The 20,005-nt window shown below is 35.5% G+C and overlaps 2 protein-coding genes across 4 annotated transcripts; one reads left to right on the top strand and one right to left on the bottom strand.

Moving 5' to 3' along the window:
* Positions 1–1,114: 1,114 nt before the first annotated feature.
* Positions 1,115–4,168, bottom strand: ccdc28a (coiled-coil domain containing 28A). Its single transcript, XM_073869647.1, has 6 exons — positions 4,017–4,168; positions 3,430–3,598; positions 3,152–3,315; positions 2,906–3,060; positions 2,796–2,818; positions 1,115–1,714 (listed from the first exon to the last, which is right to left on the bottom strand). The coding sequence occupies exons 2-6, from the start codon at positions 3,573–3,575 to the stop codon at positions 1,660–1,662; spliced, it is 543 nt and encodes a 180-aa protein (XP_073725748.1). The 5' UTR covers positions 3,576–3,598; positions 4,017–4,168; the 3' UTR covers positions 1,115–1,659.
* Positions 4,169–4,612: 444 nt separating this feature from the next.
* LOC129417378 (synaptosomal-associated protein 23) lies at positions 4,613–19,462 on the top strand. Of its 3 annotated transcripts, none has more exons than XM_055172011.2 (9): positions 4,653–4,772; positions 4,859–4,977; positions 7,349–7,460; positions 12,613–12,654; positions 12,764–12,812; positions 12,914–13,031; positions 13,138–13,308; positions 18,445–18,589; positions 18,748–19,462. In XM_055172011.2, the coding sequence occupies exons 2-9, from the start codon at positions 4,967–4,969 to the stop codon at positions 18,805–18,807; spliced, it is 708 nt and encodes a 235-aa protein (XP_055027986.1). In that variant the 5' UTR covers positions 4,653–4,772; positions 4,859–4,966; the 3' UTR covers positions 18,808–19,462. The 3 variants fall into 3 exon arrangements, with proteins under 3 accessions (XP_055027987.1, XP_055027986.1, XP_055027988.1); XM_055172013.2 differs by lacking the exon at positions 4,859–4,977 and adding an exon at positions 5,001–5,072 and having other exon boundaries at positions 4,698–4,772; XM_055172012.2 differs by lacking the exon at positions 4,859–4,977 and having other exon boundaries at positions 4,613–4,772.
* The last annotated feature ends 543 nt before the right edge of the window (positions 19,463–20,005 follow it).

Here is a 20,005-nt window from a genome sequence, read left to right as displayed (position 1 = left end):
AGGATTGTGGCCAAAACTGGTATTGCAATCACAAAACTTGTGGCTAAAACTGGTACTGCAATCACACAACTGGCGGCCAATACACAAAATGACAACATAAACATCAGTTGAGGGCTGCAACTCCAATTTTTAAATGACAATATCCTGGCCAGACCACTGTTGTGAGTGATAAAAGTATTTGAAATGCAAATGATTTCTTAATGTCTACTGACATATCAGGGCCATTTTATGATTAATTAATATAAATTTCTTACATACTGTTCCTTTAAAGACTACACTGAAAAAAATGATTCATTGCATTTAATGAATTTTTTTGAGGTAAGTGGTTGCAATCAATTTATTTAAGCTACATTTAAACCAAAAAGATTAGTAACGTACAGTAAAATATAAAACTTTTGTTTAAATGTAGCTTACATAAATTGATTGCAACCACTTACCTTAAAAAAAATTGATTCAATTCAATGAATCATTTTTTTCAGTGTACTTGTTACATGAGTAGTTACACGAGTAAGTATGGTGGCACAAAACAAAAAGTGGTGATTTTTTAAGCGGATAAAAATGGGAACTATATTGTATGGCGGAAGAGCACTTAGTTTGCTGCACTTCGACCTCACTTATCCGCTTAAAAAATCGTCACATTTTATTTTGTGCAATCATACTTACTCGTGTAACTACTTATGTAACAGTCTTTAAATAGGGAAATATGGAAGTGTTTGGTGGCTTCTAAATTCATCCCGTTTGGATCCTAAGAAATGAATGGGGTTAAGCTAAATGCTAACACATTCACGCCACACTGTACAAAGATTAAGTGCACACATTTAATAAAGATAGGGATGTATTAAATTGAGGTAAGAACATAGTAAAATATTGACCAGTGGTATTTTCCGTTAATAAATGCTAAAAAAAAACCGAACTGCTCATTATTAGTTCATGTTAGCCAATAAATTTACTAATGTTAACAAATACAGCCTTATTGTAAATTGTTGCTGATATTCATTTGCATTAATTATACATACTTGTAAAATATTCATTCTTATGTGGCTCTTACATCTAAGGTAAAAAAAAACGATGCAGATCATACTTCATTGGGCATTCAATATGACATTACAACACATTTTACTGATAGGTATTTATTGAAATAAAAATTTGACCACTACCCAGTAGGTTACACTTTCACTACTTTACATTGAAAAATAAAATCTGTAAATATGTCATAAAATTTCATTAAGTTTTAATTTCATTCTGCAGTCTTAGTCTTAGGGAATTTGCATCTGGATGAGCATTAGTCATTCTGTTAAATTCCATAAGACGAGACATGCTTTAGAAAACAACTCAATCTTTAAAAAACTCAGTTTAAAGTTAAAGTGAATTAGTGATCATGCAAAGGTGCTGTTATTGTACCACTCAAAAGCAAACATGTAAGACATAATATGATACCTGATAAAAAAGACATCAAATCAGGTTTGCCTTTTCATGACTTTTTGAATTTGTTCTTTCACATTTATAACTAAAATAAAACTACACAGTGCAAACAAGCCAGGTTGACCAGTTGTAGAATTTTAGTTTCCACAGTGTCATTAATATAATACTGATGTATCTTTATAGCTGTTCCAGGGTGGATATGCACACACAGTATCTCAGTGGACTTTTTACAGGCGTTCATAGGTTGGAAGTTCTGGGGAGATCTTGGCTGTCAGCAAGGTTAAGCTTTTGTCTGAAGAATTACAGTTAAGGATGTAGAAACTTAGATGTATACAGTAAAGAGCATGTTTTAGACAAACCTTCACAAAAATTTTTTGGGAGACCTCTCCGTTGAATTATTAGTCACTTATATGATGCCTTTGTAGTACATATTAGGTTTATTAGGTAGCATATCAATTCATGGTGTCTTGTAAATAAGCTTTTTTCAGGCTCTTGTGTAGATTTTCACTTTTATGACAGTCCAGGCAGAAATGGAAATGTTATGATTCAGTTTTTGAAATGCCTTATTTATACAAATGTTGCTTTAGCCATTTTATTGATAACTAAAAAAACGCAACAGTTTTATTAAAATCCAAGTGCACTCCTTTGGACAAGACATAGTAAACAGTTGCAAAATGACTAAAGATGCAACATTCAGGTCCAAGTACTCACAAGGGATGCAAAATTGAACGTGATCCGCAGTCATTTCCCAATCCCACCCAATCTTTCTCCAGTCACTTTTTACTGTTCTTTCTAAATAAAGGGAAAAGGCTCAAATATTCAGTCAATATCCTAATACAGTCGATAAATCTCCTTTAACTAGGTAAAAAACTCTTGCAGCTCCATTCATCCAATCCGTCCTTCATGCACTATAAGAGGACTTAATGGATTCTGCCAACAAACCAGTAGGGGCCTATTTCCTGAAATGGCCTAAGGCCATTAGGCAAATTTGCATAGAAAGTATTTGATGAACGACATATAATACATGAAGAGAGCATTCGGTCAATTTCTCATTTTTGATGGAAGTGGCTTTTAAAAGCAGCTTTTGAATTAGAACTCTTCATTTGTACAACTGCAAAGTTTCTCAAGTATCATTAAATGTCTGATGCATATAGGAGAGACATTTGCTAGCTGTGACACAGGATAGATTTTTAATAAAAAACTATGAAATTTAGCCCTTGTCTTCTCTACTACATATAAACATGCACTCAAAAGAAAAACACAAAGTTACAATATCTAACTGATTCAACAGTATATGGAACAGTAATAATGAACAGTATAATGTCGCCCACTTGAAAGCCAACAACATGAATGGTGAATCTATGAAAGGATACATTGAGGAGCTCAACTCTTCCAGCTAAAAGAAAAAAAGCAACTTTATAAGACCAACATGAAAAACATAACAAATATGGTTTTATGATGTCACAGTGGATGTTGTTCTTACATTTAGTAACAGTTTATCCATGTTTGTGTCATAAGCTGACTTCTTCTGATCTTCCGGCAACTCATCCACTTCTCCATATAGGTCAAAGTGAAGGCGGGCCAGTGTTTCCTGCATTTCTCGAACATGCTCCATCTGATCAATGGAACATTCATTGCCTGATTGAGAGAAGGGGGTTTTGTTTGCAAAACTGAAACCAAAACCTGTACACAATGATATAGTTCAGAGGAAATATTTATGGGTGCCTACCAAAGGCTTGCAATTTTCCAGAATGGAAGTCATTGAGGAGACCGAGCAGACCGTTTTCCATTTCTTGTACATCAGACACATCTGTGAGAAATGAATGCTGGATGTGGGTCGATTGGTTACTCATACCCGACTGACTCTGAGGCCTGGGTTTGTCTCTCACTCCCCTGAAAAAACCCCCAAACAAAACAAAATCAGAGCACATACAGGACTTGTTTAATATTATTGCAGATAAATATAAAAAATAAGTGGTTTAATCTTATTTTTATAAAGTCACCGACCTGCGATACTTATTCCTCTGACTGGATTGAATGGCTGGTCCAAATGGTCTGCTGCTGCTGCTTGATGATTTTCGGGTAGTGGTTGGAGGAGGTGGCTGGTTGGAAGACGGCCTTGGACTTTTACGTTTCTTATTCTTTTCCTCCATTGTGTCATCAAAATGGTCGTACAGAATACAATAATAAAAGTAAGAACAGTGCCTAGGAACTTTAAATTGATATCCATTTCTTTCTTTCAAGGAATGACAATAATGCCGTGTGAATTAAATGAAATCTAGCCGTGGTTACGTTGTCTAATACTAATCGTGATTAATTTAAATGTTTCGTTTATAGTTTTGTTCAAGTTCAATAAGACAACGTATTTCAAATCGAGAGAACATTGCCCAGTAATAATAAACTATGAATTATGTTTAAAAACAATTTATAACCATATAACTGTCAGATTAAATAACACTCTGGGTAGTATAATGCAAAACAGCCCGTTGAGGGTGCGGTGGCGACAGTTTGACTCGTGAACAACCTAAGAAAGAAAGTAACGTAGTAAAGCAGACAAAATTGTATTCGATAGTTATGTGCAACTATACCGTACAAATGAAGACTCCACGTTTTATAACGATATATTATCCAGTTTTAGAGACATTCTCAACGAGATTATGATGCTATAAAGTTCCGAACAGCTGACCAGCAAGTTTGCAAAGGCACTTCCTGGATTTAGACGTCATCCTAGTGACGTCAGCACGCAGCGTATCAACAGCAACATCTGTTGAATGTATGTATTTGTTTTACAAATTAATAAACTATATTTTGATATGTAAGTGAGTATTGTCATGTTTATTTATTTCATTTATGACTTATTTTGAGCGTACTGTGTACTACTTTTGTTGGTTTATTGTGACTTGACTGTTAAATTGTAAATATGTTGTTGTTGTTGTTGTTGTTGGGTTTTATCTCGTATTGCTCTTTTATTCTACTTTGTATTTAAAAGACTCATGCAATGTACCAAATCTAAATAATAATAATCCATGGCACGAACAATTATTTCTGTTTATTCACGATTTTAGTTCACGGTATTGGTAACATCTATTAAACGCGCATTTACTGATCCTTTACTAAAAACGTTTACATTTACTGAAAGCTATTAAAGTATCTTTTCAATTTATACTACTCTCGCTCTTATTGACGCATGCGCATTATGTCACCTGTCATATGACTGCACATGCGCACCAGCGTCATAATTTGTCTAAAGGAATTTCGGAAACAGTGTGGAGGGGCGCGGACAATAAGTACTTTAACGATTGATTACAGATCAACGGTCTTATCCATCGTCTTTCCTGGAATAAAACTCAGTAAGTAGCGTTTGAAACGTTGTTCTCCAGGTTTAGTTCACCGTTCAAAAACAAGAGGATGGTAATGCTTTTCTACTTCCCAAAAGCGGAACTGAGCTGAGTACGTAGCTCTGCATCACGTACTGAGACCAACAACAGCCTTAGATAAACATACATAACCATTAATTTAGGGATAAAGAAGATCATAAAGCATCATGAGTAAACCGTAAGTATAAAATATGACCATAGATGGTGGTGTTGGGATCTTGGAAACCTCTGAAGAACTTTTCCAACTTTCAAGATACTAACCTTCTCAACGTGGTTAGTTTTTAAAATTTTGCTATCTTGCTTTGTTTGTTTGGCACTGGGTTTGATAGTTTAAACTTAATGGGTATGGGTTTTACTGTCTGATAAGATTAGCTTGAAATGTTTATGAAACAACTTTGTCGGTTTTCACGAATTTTGTCATGCATTGGAAGAGTTTGCAGATCCTAAACATCGTGTATGAGGCATGATGTAGTTTTATCCTACCTGACCATAATCTTGATCTAGATAATGCTGCTTGGTGTGTGTTACAGACTGCGAAAATACTGTAAAGTGTCTGAGGTGTAACGTAATGGCTTTACCTTGAGGAACCGGTTTTTGTTGAAAAACTGGACACACGTAATTCTTGAGGCGGTGTTTTTCACCCTAGACTCTTTAACTGGGGAAGCTCAATTACTTAGTGCACCTATCAGACGCTTTTATGCAAAGTGATTTACAGTTTATGTAATTTGTTATTTTTTTTAAGTTTGTGTTCTCTGAGACCTTTGTGTTGCTGACTCAGTGCTCTAACAGTTGACCTACATTTCCATGTGAGATTGTCATAATGTTAATCCTCGTAAAAACAGTCTTGTTGAACTGTTTTGATTTGAGATTTGCTTATCCTTGGAATACAAGTACACCCAGGACTAGCACGTTCTAGCACGTGACAGTACTTTCCCAGACGGGGCTTTTTTTAGTCACAGACTAAACTACTTAAATGTCCTAAAATAACTAAGGCCTAGTCCTGGATTAATATAAACCCTGTCCGGGAAACCGCTCCTTAAAGTTTTTTTTTAGATTTTATGGTGTTCTCTACTGCCAGGTAACACATGATCATTAGATACCCACAGAAACCAGAATAGTTTCCAGGAAAACCAAAAAAAAATCCCTTTTAATCCAATAAAATATTGGTGATGGTTTCTTTTGTTTTGTCAGAGTTGTAGGTAGTTGTGGCTGCATGTGGAAACAGGAAAGAGCTGCTGAATGAAGGAAAATGAAGGAAAAGACAAAAGATCTGTTTCCTGTGTACAGACAGATTTAGTTTACAAATATTTTACTATACCATAACTATACAAAGTGTCTTGTTAGCCTTTTTACTGTAGTTTTATTAGGATTGTCCCTAAAGCTTAAGTTATTTGGTAGTGGGTAGCAGACTTCCATGTTAAAGGGGTCATAGCGTAAAAATCAGACTTTTTCCATGTTTAAGTGCTATAATTGCGTCCCCACTTATTAATTTCTATAAACCTAGAAAATGTGAAACAGGTCAACCCAGTAATTTTGTTTGGGGAAACTATTTTCTGTAAGCATGTGAAAAAACCACGGCACTGCCATTTAGTGCAGAAAGAAAGAGAGAGAAAAATTACAACAAACCACTATCATTGTGATCAGTGTTTGCATTTCATCTGCTAATTTGTATTTTAAAGGACACACCCAAAAATGGCACACTTTTGCTCAGGCCTACAAAGTGGCAATTTTAACATGGGGCATTTTGAGCTAATACTTCACATACACACTCTGCGGACACCAAAGATTTATTTTACATCTTAAAAAAAATCTCATAATATGACCCCTTTAACATTTTTCATTATATGTTTATTTAATTGTTTGTTTATTCTTGGCAATAAAATCTAGCTCAGTGTCACAAGCGTGTGTCTTATGGTGAACGCATAAATTATCACACCTCTCTTGTACTGTATCTCTCACACCCGTCTCTTTGTTAACACTGGGTACATGTGATCAAATGTGTTTTTGATGGCAAAGACATTTTCAGCATGTTATGCACACCAAAATAATTTGCATCTTTCGTGTTGTCTGAATAAAAGACTCTTCCTCCAGGTTTTCACAAAATGTAGCCTTTTTAATGGCTATAAAAATATACTGATGTCTTTGCAATCAGCTTTATTGGAAAACTGACAACAAATCACTTTTCGTACTAAATTGTTTCTTTGCTTTATACATTTTGACCTTAAGGAAAAGTTCACCCAAAAATTAAACTTTAAAACATGTATAATGTTAAACAGTTACATTACAGACTGTATCTGTAAGGCTTTAGATCATTTGAAATATGATGCATTGAATACATTTATAACACTTTTGTGTCCTGTATAGAGCTTGACAGCAATTGTTCACGTCTTCTTTCATTGCTTAGGATGAACCTTTAACAAAAAAGAATCACATGAGGTTTCTATCTTATCTAGCATCATTTCTGGGTGAACTTTTCTTCAAATTCCAGGTGATTTGCTGTGGGGATATTTATTTGTTTATAAATTTCAACTTTGACCTCTGACATTTAGACCCCAGAACGTAGAGCTTAAGCCCGGAGGGGTAGCAACCTTGGACACAAGCAAAATGGCAGACATGTCAGTAGAGGATATGACGATGCGGGCCAACCAAGTTACAGATGAGGTAAGCATGTTATCATGGAGATCCAAAAATAGATAACAATGATTCTGTTTTTATCAGATGTGATATTTTTTTTGAGTTTTTTTGTAACTGCTGCCTCTCATTGTGACAGCAGGTTCTTTCGCTGACGTTTGTGTTTTTGATGTGTGATTTTCTGAAATAAGGTTTCTCTGATTGACGTTAATGCATTAGCTAACTTGTACTAACAATGACAAGCCGCCTTCATTATTTATTCATCTTGATTAGTGTTAATTTTAACATTAGTTAACGTTTGATTTTTGATAATCAAACTGTTAACATTAGTTAATGCACAATAAACTAACATGAACAAACAAATGTATTGGTATTAAAGGTGCACTGTGTAGATTTAAGCGGCATATACTGGACTATAAGCCGCAACAGAGTATAAGCCGCATCATTCAAAAATGCGTTCTTAAGACGATATAACATGTATAAATCACAGTTGACTATACGTCGTGTTTATTTAGAAAATTATTTCACAAAATCCAAGCCGAAGAACAGACATTTAATCTGGAAAGGCAAGTTATTCAACTAAACAATAGCAGACAGCAGGCTGAATAGATGTCTGTACGTTAAAGTAATATTATCAGTTATTTAAACGATAAACCATAGCTTACCTGGAAGGTTGAATAGGCTAAATTAACCGAACAAGCCAACTAGCGTAAAGTTCGCATACTGGTCATTCCACATTACAGAATCCACTGATTTACATAAATACAGAAGCAGCATATGGCGGACTCTCGCGGCTGTAGACGGTAATGTTGTCTCTTGCCTCATAAATGTCAAAATTAAGTCATACTGACTTACAAGGACACCAAGTTATGAAACCCCCCCCCCCCCCGGCTTATAGACCGAAAAATACGGTAATTGTGAGATTGCTAAGTGCAATCAATGACTCAGTCCACGCTCCCCCTCCCTTTTTAAAACACATTTACACTGCCTGTTTGGAGCGATTACGATTAATCGTTACCTCAAGTGGCACAGATCGAATATGACCCATTGTGACTGCATACATTGTGATATTCCCCAATTGGATTAAGGACTCAAACATATGTGGAAATAAATCGGATGCATGCATTCGCTTCCACAATGTAACAGGACAGATCAGATATTAAAGATGTGTTGTTGCGAAAATGCAACGCTTGCACATGACGTCAAATTAGGTGGACACCACCCGCGATCACATGACTCTTCTTAGCAGAGCATCTTTGATGAGGCGGCTCTAATTAGTGGAGTCATTTTGAAGTTTTATGTCCAAACTCTATAATCTTGTATAATCAATTTGTCTGTCTGTGTCTATCAGTGGCGGAGCCAGAGGGGTGTCCAGGGTGGCACTGGACACCCTTGACATGTCACTGGCCACCCCGTGTGCCACCCCAAATTTAATGCGCTACTTTCACTTAATCGCTGTGTTTATTTTCGACGTGCGGCAGCGCAGTACATTGTTAAAAACAAACATTATGAATATTAACCCTCCCTGCGGTCGCGGCGCAAACTCTTTATTTTTCAATCACTGCGCAAAGAGACTTGGATTACTCTGCTGATTTTGGACATACAGATATGATTTATACATCATTTAAAACGTTCAAGTGTCATTTTTTTGTGTGTCTATAAAACTGAATGTTGTGCTTTTCACAAAATTAAGAAAATATACATAATGCGCGTTCTGTTATCTCTCCATCAGTGACGTCTTTTCAAAAACGCGTCAGAAAAATTACTGTAACTTAACGAATACTTTTCATACCATCAGAAGATACATGTCATGTCAACATGATTGGAATCTTTAAAATGATGTAAGTGAAGTCGTGCATTTTGCTAATACTACATGATTTATTTTCACCGTATATGCTAGAAGTGTGTCTTGTGGACTGAATAAAGTCTAAGATTGCCAATTTTTTTTACAACAAAACCCAGCACCATGTTTTCATTCTTGACGTGATCTTTATAGGCTACTGTATAATTGTTAATTCGGCTGGATTGCCACATTGAACTTGAAAGCGCGACGCGCATATCCGATAGTGCGCGTGCACAGCCAGAGCTTAAACGACTTCATATTCGCATCTTTTTGGCTTATTAAACGGACAAATGCTCATACGTCAAAATAGCTGTCTTGGTGATTTTCATATTAAACATTTGGTTACTGTACGTCTTAAAAGAATAAACATTTGATTGGTGCATTCAGTCTTAGCCTAACCTGTTGAAGTCTCTCTGTCATTAAAGTTAATTAAATATCAAAAGAAAAAAGAAAACCTTTGCATCTTCTGTATCTTCGTAAATAACGATTAATCGAAACATCCTTTGTGTTGTGCTATTTGAAGTAAGTTTAAGGTTTATCATGGAGTTTAGATTTCCTGATCTTTTGCTTCATTAAAGGGATAGTTCACAAAATGAAAATTCTGTCATCATTTTACATCATTATGTTGTTCTAAACCTGTACCAAATTATTTTTTCTTATGAACACAAAAGAAGATATTTTGATAAATGATGGTATGCACACAGCTGTTAACCATTGACTTCCATAGTAGGAATAAAAACAACATAATGGAATTCAATGGATATACCATTAATTGTGTGCTTACCATCATTTATCAAAATATCTTCTTTTGTGTTTATTAAAATAAAATACAGGTTTAGAACAACATAAGGGTGAGTAAATGATGACAGAATTTTCATTTATGGGTGAATCCCTTTAACAGACAGTAAAGATGTAAGAAATACAGTAGAAAGATTTAAAATTCACCCTTATTGTTTACATCTAATGCGATCAAAAGATTCATTTATGCTTTCTTGATACATGGTTACATGTCATTTTCTTTTGTGGACTATGGACCCCCTAAAGTAGCTTTGGCCACCCCCTGGCCACCCCATTAAAAAAATTCTAGTTCCGCCACTGGTGTCTATTGCATATCGCAACGTTTTACTTCCTCTGTGGTTTAAGCTGTTTTGGGTCAGTATGCCTACCTTGAATTGTAAATGCTGATACTGAATACAAGTCACATTTAAAGGATGATGTAAACAGGTCGTCAGAAAAATTGATATATAGTCAACAAATCGGAATTGGGCATCAAGATATGCTGTGTAAATCCAGCCATAAAGATGCTATGATAGCCACCACAGGACAAACACGTCATTGTCTGACACAATGTAGTAAAGAAATGCACTCTGTATAGCTCTGTGTCTGTTTAGGGCTACTGTAGAAACATGATGACTTCCATGTTAGGGGACCAGTGGTGTATGTACTGTATGTAGATAAAAGTGTCTCATTCTAAGGTAATAAAAACAATAGAGTTCATTATGTAAGGTCTTTATACACCACTAAAAATGTAGATTATATTTCATTTCTGTCAAGAGATCCTTTTAAACGTTACACTGTGCACCTTTAAACATTAGTAAATGTCATGTTGCTCCAAGTTAGATCAGGATAACTAATGCATTTACTAATTTAAAGAATCAAAACTTATTGTTTAGCATTACAGATTTTCTGTAATACTGCTTCACACTTTTTTCTCACTATACTTATGCCTTTGTTTCTCTTTCTTCTCCCTGCTGCCTCTAAAGGGATTCACGTGAGACTTTGTGCCATAAAAGAATAATAGCATGAGCTCTTCCCTGTACTCATGTGTCATAACCTGGGTGTCTGGGGGTAAACTACAGATTTATGAATACCTCTTCCACCCTTCAATTTAGTCATTACATGTTCTTTTGTTGTGATTTACGATCATTTGTTTTTTAGTTTTCCTCTTTGTATTGTTTCCAGTTTAAGTGGGTTATTGGTGGTTATCAGGTTAACTAGGGCTCTTTAATCGGATTCAACATATGGCTTACATTTTGCATAAACCTTTAAAATCAGCTTTGTTTAAAATGATTCCTCTATTTGTAAAAGATTGCGTTCTAAACTGATTTAGAGTAAATGGGTGATTCTCACGAAAACTTGGTTTTAAAAATGTCAAGCATGAAAATGTAAAAATTGCTTAAATTGACTTTTTTCCCACCAGACATTGAAAAACAAAGTCTGGAGTAAATGGGAACATTAATTTAAAAACTTTTACTTATCATTTAACACTTTTTGTAACATAATTTAAAAAATGAGTCCTAAAAAATCTCATTACCGCAACAGTCAGAAAACATCAACACTGACATATTTTCAAAATGACATGACAAACCTGAAAGAACATAATTTGGAGATTCTGCACATGCATTTAAAATCAAAGTATTATGCTTCTATTAATTAAATTAACATTTAATAAGCATCTGTTGCGGTAATGATAATCAAAATGTCGTGTAAGCATTCTGAAAAGACAATATTTCAAATTAACTGTAAAAAATGATCTTACCTGGTAGCCATCTTGAAGTAACTGGTCCATGTGCTTGGTCACTCAAAATCAAACTTTATTAAAATTCTGTATGTGTGCTTAAACTGTTCTCAAAAAGTGTTGCGGAGGATGAGAACATCAGGCATGGAAACATCATTTTTCTAATTTTTCTTCATTATTATTATACATGAATATTCAGTAAATATTTTTTCTGTCATCTAAAGTAGTCTAGCAAAACATCCATTTATTTTTTTTTTTCTTAAAATTTTTGTGTTAATTTGATTAAATTACAACATAGCGCATGTTCAAACACAGCCGGACACATTGCGGTAATGAGAAATTCAGCAAAAAATGAGATAAAATTTACAATTATAAATTCTTATGTTGAAATCACACATTGTGCAAGGTAGAACACAGTATTGTGTTAATTCTGATGCTTTTTAATGTTACTATATTACACATTTTAAAGCTAAAATCATTAGTGCCGTGGTGTTTCAATGGTTTCGTGAGAATCACCCAAATATTTATGTATGTAAAATGGGAGAAATACATTTAATATCAGTAAAAGTGTGAAAATATGTAATGTTTAAGCTATAATGTCCAGCCCTAGATAAAGATCGCTTATATTATTGTCTTCCTATTTTGCTTCTGTGTAGATCTTTTGTTCCCATGCACGCTTCATTCACATTATCTATCTACACATTACAACTTTCTGCCAACCCAACTGCTTTCTTAAATCTTTGCTTTTTCCATACATGAATTTTACAGGCTTCATTGCCTAGCTTTCACTCTTTTTAATGTTTTTTGTTTGTTTGTTTCAGTCACTTGAAAGCACCAGGCGGATGCTACAGTTGGCAGAAGAGGTAAGTCGTCCAAAGAAGTCTGAATGCCTTAAAAAAAAGATATTATTTGACATGTAAAATTTTTTATTTTAAATGTTATGTTAAATCTAAAGCATCTGTGTATTTTCAGAGCCGAGAGACGGGTGTCAAAACTATGACCATGCTGGATGAACAGGGAGGTAAGTGACCTCAGTCCTGATTCTTCATAGCTCATCCATGCACTAAATTATATCTATAAGGTCTATGAAGAAAACTTATTTTGATATTCTGTTTTCTTTAGAGCAACTCAGGCGTGTCGACCAAGGAATGGACCAAATCAATCAGGACATGCGGCATGCCGAGAAGAACCTCACTGATCTTTCCAAATGTTGCGGCTTGTGTGTGTGCCCATGTGACAGGTTGGTTATTAACTCACCTTTTAGCTTCTGGCTTGACACTGTTATAGATTATTTATCCATATTGTCGTATAATTGTACGGTAATGTGGAAATACTGCTTCTTTTAGAGTCACGTCCATCGAACATGACAACCGGTATAAACGCACTTGGGGCACAGGTGGTGATTCCACTTCAGAGGGAAAAGCGGGAGGTGTGGTGTCCAGCCAGCCCCCCGGCGTCCGCAATGGTCAGGCTGTTTCTGGTGGATCAGCAACTGCCTCTGGTCCCTACATCAAGAGGTGAGAGTAAAACAGACTTTAGCTATGTGCATGTTGTTTAACTGAGGAACTGAGTGTTACAATTAAAAGAAAACGCTTACCTGCCAATGACGAGTTTTTGCGCAATCTGTAAATCTGCTATTATCCACCAAGTGCTTATAAAACCCGGAAGTATTCCCTTAGAGCAGACCGTTCAAACTCTGTGTATATTTTGAGGATCGCACTGAATCTGAAGGAAAAAGTCCTCAACAAAAAGGCAATTATCTCAGCTTTTTGCTTAAAATTTTGTATTTTTGAAGAAACCTACCCATATTTGAGTGGTGATAAAATTAGAACAAATGAAGGTAGGATTAAACACTGTTTTTTTTTAAAGCAGAGAGTCTGTTCTTTCATTAGATATATTGTACGTTTATATATTTAATAGGGGTGGCACGGTTCACAAAACCCTTGGTTCGGTTCGTATCACGGTTCTATGGTCACGGTTCTCGGTTCAGTACGGTTCTTGTTGTTATCTTTTTCTTTTAATTTTTAACACTTCAAATATGTATTATCTTATTAATGTATTAATTATCCATAATTTAGGATACGGTATTAAAAAAGTTATATCATGTAATCATGCACAAATTGAATTTGACTTTAAGCACATTATTGGGACCATCTCTGAAGAAAGCCAGGTGAGATTTTGATACAGCAAGAGGGAAAACATTGATGATTTTAACAAACTTTTCATTTATTTGGCAAAAAAGAGAATGTGTATTGCCATCTACATGAATTTTATGTGGATTTTTAGCACACAAAGATAACTTGCATTTATTAAAATGCCAACTTCAGTGTAGCTCTTACGGCGCATTCACACGAGGCGTAAGCGTTAACGCTTAACGGAAGGCTCGTCTGAAGCGTGGCCAACAGCCATTCACAGTCGCGCTACACATGCTCCGTTCGTCCATAAATGTAATTGGCTGGCTCTGTCTAGGTTGTTTGCATAAGTTGATCTGATTGGCTGACGCACGCGTTGCCGCTTGAAAAGTTGAGAAATGTTCAACTTCTGCCGCGAGCAACGGCACTGACGCGGCGCCGACGGATCCACAATTCAGTTCGGCAACGCATGAGGTCGTCACCCATTAAAAGTGAATGGGAAGCGTTAACGCTGACGCCCCGTGTGAATGCGCCATTAGATTTATCACTGAGAGGCTGCTTATACTGCAGAGAGTATATGTGGACGAGAGAGAAACATAACGTTTGCACCTGTAAAATTTTAATCCGTCCACTTTTGACCACTTCTGCCCTGATTATTTTGAGGGTCAATTTCTGAAATAAGATCGCGCAACCTTCACACACTAGCAAAATGAAACTACGCAGAAATCAGCCGCTTTCGTTTTATCAATGAAAGGCTAAAAATAGCGCTGAATACGAAAAGACGTAAAACAGTGTTCAGTTTAGATAAATGGTCGGAGAGAAGGTGGTCTCCTGTGGCTGTTCGAACACATTCAACCCATAAACTGCAGTTCTATCTATTGTTTTATTTCCACTGTCATCATAGGTAACATGAAATATAAAAAAATTCCACACACCAAACTTATACGACGCTGGCGCATCCTCCAACTGCGGGCAGACTTCCTGTTCTCTCCCACTTGCCACTTCTACACATAACATAACCTGCAGTATTTATACTCCAAACCAGTCACCTCTTCTATCGCGCGACAGGCTATCTGAGCTCACATACAGGGCATGAGGCTACATTGCGCATGCCATGAACCGTTGAACCGTGCGACACACACGCGCTCCGAACCGAGACAAGCAAACCGAACGGTTCAGATTTTTTTCTTGAACCGTGCCACCCCTAATATTTAAGGAAGAATAAAAAATGCTGGCACTGGTTGGCAACTTTTTTTAAAAACTCTGGCAGAGAAGGCGTTAAAGGTCACACAACACACGCTGTTTCTGCTAATCTCATGTTAATCTTGAGTACCTATAGAATAGTATTGCATCCTTTATATCTCTGAAGAGTCTTTAGTTTAATCATATTTAAAAGATCAGCTGTACCGCTACTTTCTAAAAAAAAGTCGAGTTACCGGAGGCGTACCACGGGTGACACATAAAAAACATTATCCCACAATCTCTGGATAATTTATGATTCATCATGTATTCGTGTCATTTACATTATATGGACTTATATGCAGTTTTACTTACCACCTGTGACTCGTGACCCGGGTGATTAATCACTGGGACTCCCTCATGTCATCGAAATCCGGCATTAAACAAACTATAGCTGCACAATTTATCAAAAAACGAATGTGAATTACAATTACAGGGCAGTATGTTTAGGCACCAAATACAGTGGTGAATCAGAGATTTATAAAGTTCATGTGTCCTTTTTAGCCATTCGTTTTGGATTTTTTACTAACAATATAACTCATAATTATTTGTGATTTACATTCTATTATTTAGTTTTGGGTGTTTAGAATTTACCATGCAGCTGCTTCACAGAAAGTAATAAAACATTTCAAAACTTCAATGTAAAGTCTATTAATCTGCAATAATAATCGCAATTACAATGCCAAGGTGAATAATCAACAATTATGATTTTTGTCATAATCATGCCGCCCTAAAACAAACACACTTGCACAACTTTGCTTCTACCCTGGATAAACAAACTACATCCATTGTTTCCATAATGCTGAGTTCTTTGGGAAGCTTAAAAAGCATGAAATTCTTTCATAAACAAAAACAAACTTCTTTGGTGATGTTGATTTCATGTTGGTTCTTGGTTGGTGTGTGTGCGTGCCATATTTTAGGTTTACTTCCACTGTACTTGTAGCAATGCTTTTGCAACAAATTCCGTAGAAAAAAAATGACATACTCTGTCATGTGACTAAATCGCTTTTTTGAACCTTTGCCCATGTTTAGCAACTCTGTTACTGTGTTACTAAGTTAGATTGCATGAAATATTGTTAGACCCCAGAACATAATTTTTATTGGCAAGCACAGATTTCAGAAATGTTAAATCCATAATGTTGTTTCTTCCTGATAAATGCACAAACAAAAAGTAAAATAAAATAAATATGTTTTGTTCTTTTGAAGAGCAGCTCCTTCTGCATTTGTTTCGTATTATTGCTTTTTTATTTACAGAATTCCTTCAAAGTATGTTGGCCTTTTTTGTCACATCCATAACACACACATACGCAACCCAGGCAACGATGTCGGTTAGTAGAAACACCCCTTACTGCTGACTGGCTACAAGTGTGTTTTGGTAGTCGGCCCGACTCCCTTTTCCAAAGTGTTTTTCAAAAATCACGCAGCCCGCCTTTAAACTGATGCATTGACTGATTTTTTTTTCTGATATCTGGATTCTATCATTAGAGGTTTAGGAAAACGTAACAGATGGTTCAATATTTTGGTTTTTTAAACATTTTCTAATAAATATGTTTTAATTTTTGACTAAATATGTTACATCCATAACATTGGAAATACTCTGATTCAAATCTAAAAGATTGAATTACAGAAAAGAAGAGCTGACAGTACTTCAACCTTTGTGGCAAAGTTAATTTTATCCTCTTACAAGCCTTTCGCTTCTTAATAGTTTTCAGATTACTCTTGAATCAGGGTTCCCACAGGTCCTTGATTCCTTAAAAATGTGTGAATTTGGGGGAAAATTTTTTGTTTTTGAAAATAAACAGTACATACATAGATACAGGTAATTGAAAGTACTTTATGCAAGAAGTTTTCTGAAAAAAAATCCATATATTCCCTGTAGGGGTGTACCGATAGAATTTTTTTGGGCTGATACGATACCGTTTTAAACAGACAACTTCTGGCCGATACCGATGCCGATATTAAACACTTGTATATAATACTATACAGTTGGTCTATTAGCTAGTTTATTTCTGCATCAAATTATTTTTACTGAACATGGATTGGATCTAATTAACATTCAACCTACCAACATAATAAGAGAGGCACAAATTAATCTAAAACAAATATAATAAGACAGCATGACAACCTTCAAAGGTGGTTTTTGCTATTAAGCATTTATTTTATTAACAACATTAACTCATTTTTTACATATATTTTTTTTACATATTATGCAGTTAATTAATAAACAATCGGTATTGGCCTTTCTCATGCTATTGCCGATATGCCGATGGTTTCAAATTCATCAAAAATCAGCCGATAAATATCGGCGGCCGATACATCGGTGCATCACTAATTCCCTGTAGTGTAGGATTATTTCATAAAAATTCTAGACTTTTTAAGCACACATGCCAAACTGTTCGCTTTAAATGCTTATATATTTTGTATACGAATGTTGATTCATACCAAAATGCTTTTTTGCATAGTTGTGTTTGACACATTAAAACGTCTCGGGTTATGTATGTAACTGTTGTTCCCTGAGAAGGGAACGAGACGCTGCGTCTCCCTTGCCATAATTCCTGCGTCTTTGGCAATATTTTAGATAGCGATATACTTCCTGGCTCCTGTGTCACCCTGTCTTTGTCGTTAAGCCTCACCATTGGTTGGATTTGATATACACATTCAGACGCACTTACCCTGGAGGGGTAAATCCTGTGCACAATATTTTGTTACGAAACAAATAAAATTAATTTGCATTAAGTTGATTGATGCTTCTTACTGTGAACTTTGAGGCAACCCAATTTATAATTGGTTGTATTAATTAAAGGTGCATTGTGGGACTTTTAGAAGGATGTCTTGACAGAAATGCAATACAATATACAGAACTATATTATAAGTGGTGTATAAAGACCTTACATAATAAACTGTATTGTTTTATTATCTTAGAATGAGCTATTTTTATCTACCTACATACACCACTGGTCAACCTTACATGGAAGTCACAGTCATGTTTCTACAGTAGCCCTAAATGGGCAAACTGTTCTACAGATCGCGTTTCGCCCTTACATTGTCTCAGACGATGACATGTTTGTTCTGTGGCAAGTTCTGTAGCTTTTGTTTGTTTCGAAATTGAGGGTTGAGCTGTGAACTGAGCTGTGTTTGCAATTCGCAACCTCACCTCTAGATGCCACTAAAAATCCACTTAAAACTGCTCAATGTGCTATTTCTAATATTTTGTTAACTGATGTATTGCATATTCTTTGCTTTCAGTATCACTTTATTGACATTTTTACTTTTCATTAAGAGGGTCACAAATGATGCAAGAGAGGATGAGATGGAGGAGAATTTGGACCAGGTGGGCAGCATCATTGGAAATCTAAAGAATTTGGCCTTGGACATGGGTAATGAGATCGAAAGCCAGAACAAGACCATTGACAAAATCACTGATAAGGTAAAGCTTCTCTATGCTCAGATTGTGCTTTTTTATGTGTTAAGGCATTAGAGATTATTATGATGTATTTTTTAAGAGATTTAGTAATAACTAAGTCTTGATTTTTCTCTCTATCTCTCTTATTTATTTAATTTAATTCTTTTTTTGTTGTTGCTCAGGCTGATATGAATAAAGCTCGTATTGATGAAGCCAACCAGAGAGCCAACAAACTTCTGTAAATGATGGATTGATCCAGCATCGCTCCGAAGTCTCACCGTCAGGAATCTGACTGGCCTTAATAGACATATTTTCTGCTTTATTGCAGCAATGGAATTTAGTTTTTACAATGCCATCTGTGCCTTTAAAATGCATTTTGTAAATAGGTGGATACATGCGTGCATGCACATACATATACATACAAAGCCTCCTGTACAATCAAGTCTTTACCCCTAACATGTGACACAAATATGCTGTAAACACAGTGTGTAGTATGGTAATCTGCTCATTGCTGTCATGTAGGTTTGTAATGTATAGAAAATATTTCAGGGGATAGTGACCGTTTAATCGTCCTCTCCTTGCACTTGAGTCAGCATGGCTTATTGTGCCATTCATTTAAATGTGGGACGTAAGACTTGTGAAGAAATCTGTAATGTCCTTCTATGCTGCCCTTATAGCCTTTGATAAACGTTTGGGCTAATCCTGTAATGCTTTTTATGTCAGTTTTTCTGTGACTGATTATACTCATATTAAATTATCTTAAGACATTAATGGACCTTGTGAACACAGTTAGTCCTGTCCATTGTTTTGGGAAATGTATGGTCAATTTAGCATGCAATTTAGTGATACGATGTTTCGATTTATATTTTTAATTTCTAATAAAGTAAAATTAATTCATTTTTCTCTTATTGTTGTTTTCTGTTGTTTGCTTTGAAGTTTAGACATGTGGAGTTTGGGGGGGCGGGGCGATTATGATTTAGTCTGAGCTATGAATAAAATAAAAATAATAGACCTCCATAAACTTATTTTGGAGGGTAGACTGAGTAACTTAAGGCCTAATAGTTTTATTTGTTTAAACTAAAGAAGCCCAATTCATAAATCTCAAAGTAGTGCATTACCCTGGTCTGCCTGTAGATGCCACCTAAGCAAAAAAACATGAAACTGCCTATAGACTTTTCAGTACATTTTTATTTTAGTTTTGTTTGATGTTTTTGATCATAAGATGCTTGGTATCTGTAAGTTATCTAGATAAATCGATTACAGTGCCCCAAGAAAAAGTTATAATGCCAAGATCATGCAACAACAAAAGCCAACTAGCTGAACATACAGTGACTGAACACGTCACAATTTTTGTGAATAAGAATAAATATATTTCTTAACCCTTATACAGTAAGTCCTTTGGGGTCAATCTTACCCCAAGCTACTTTTATTTAGTTAATA

The sequence above is a fragment of the Misgurnus anguillicaudatus genome, chromosome 7 (genome assembly GCF_027580225.2).
Source record: "Misgurnus anguillicaudatus chromosome 7, ASM2758022v2, whole genome shotgun sequence".
Lineage (NCBI taxonomy): Eukaryota > Metazoa > Chordata > Actinopteri > Cypriniformes > Cobitidae > Misgurnus > Misgurnus anguillicaudatus.
This window is presented reverse-complemented; position numbering and strand designations above follow the sequence as displayed.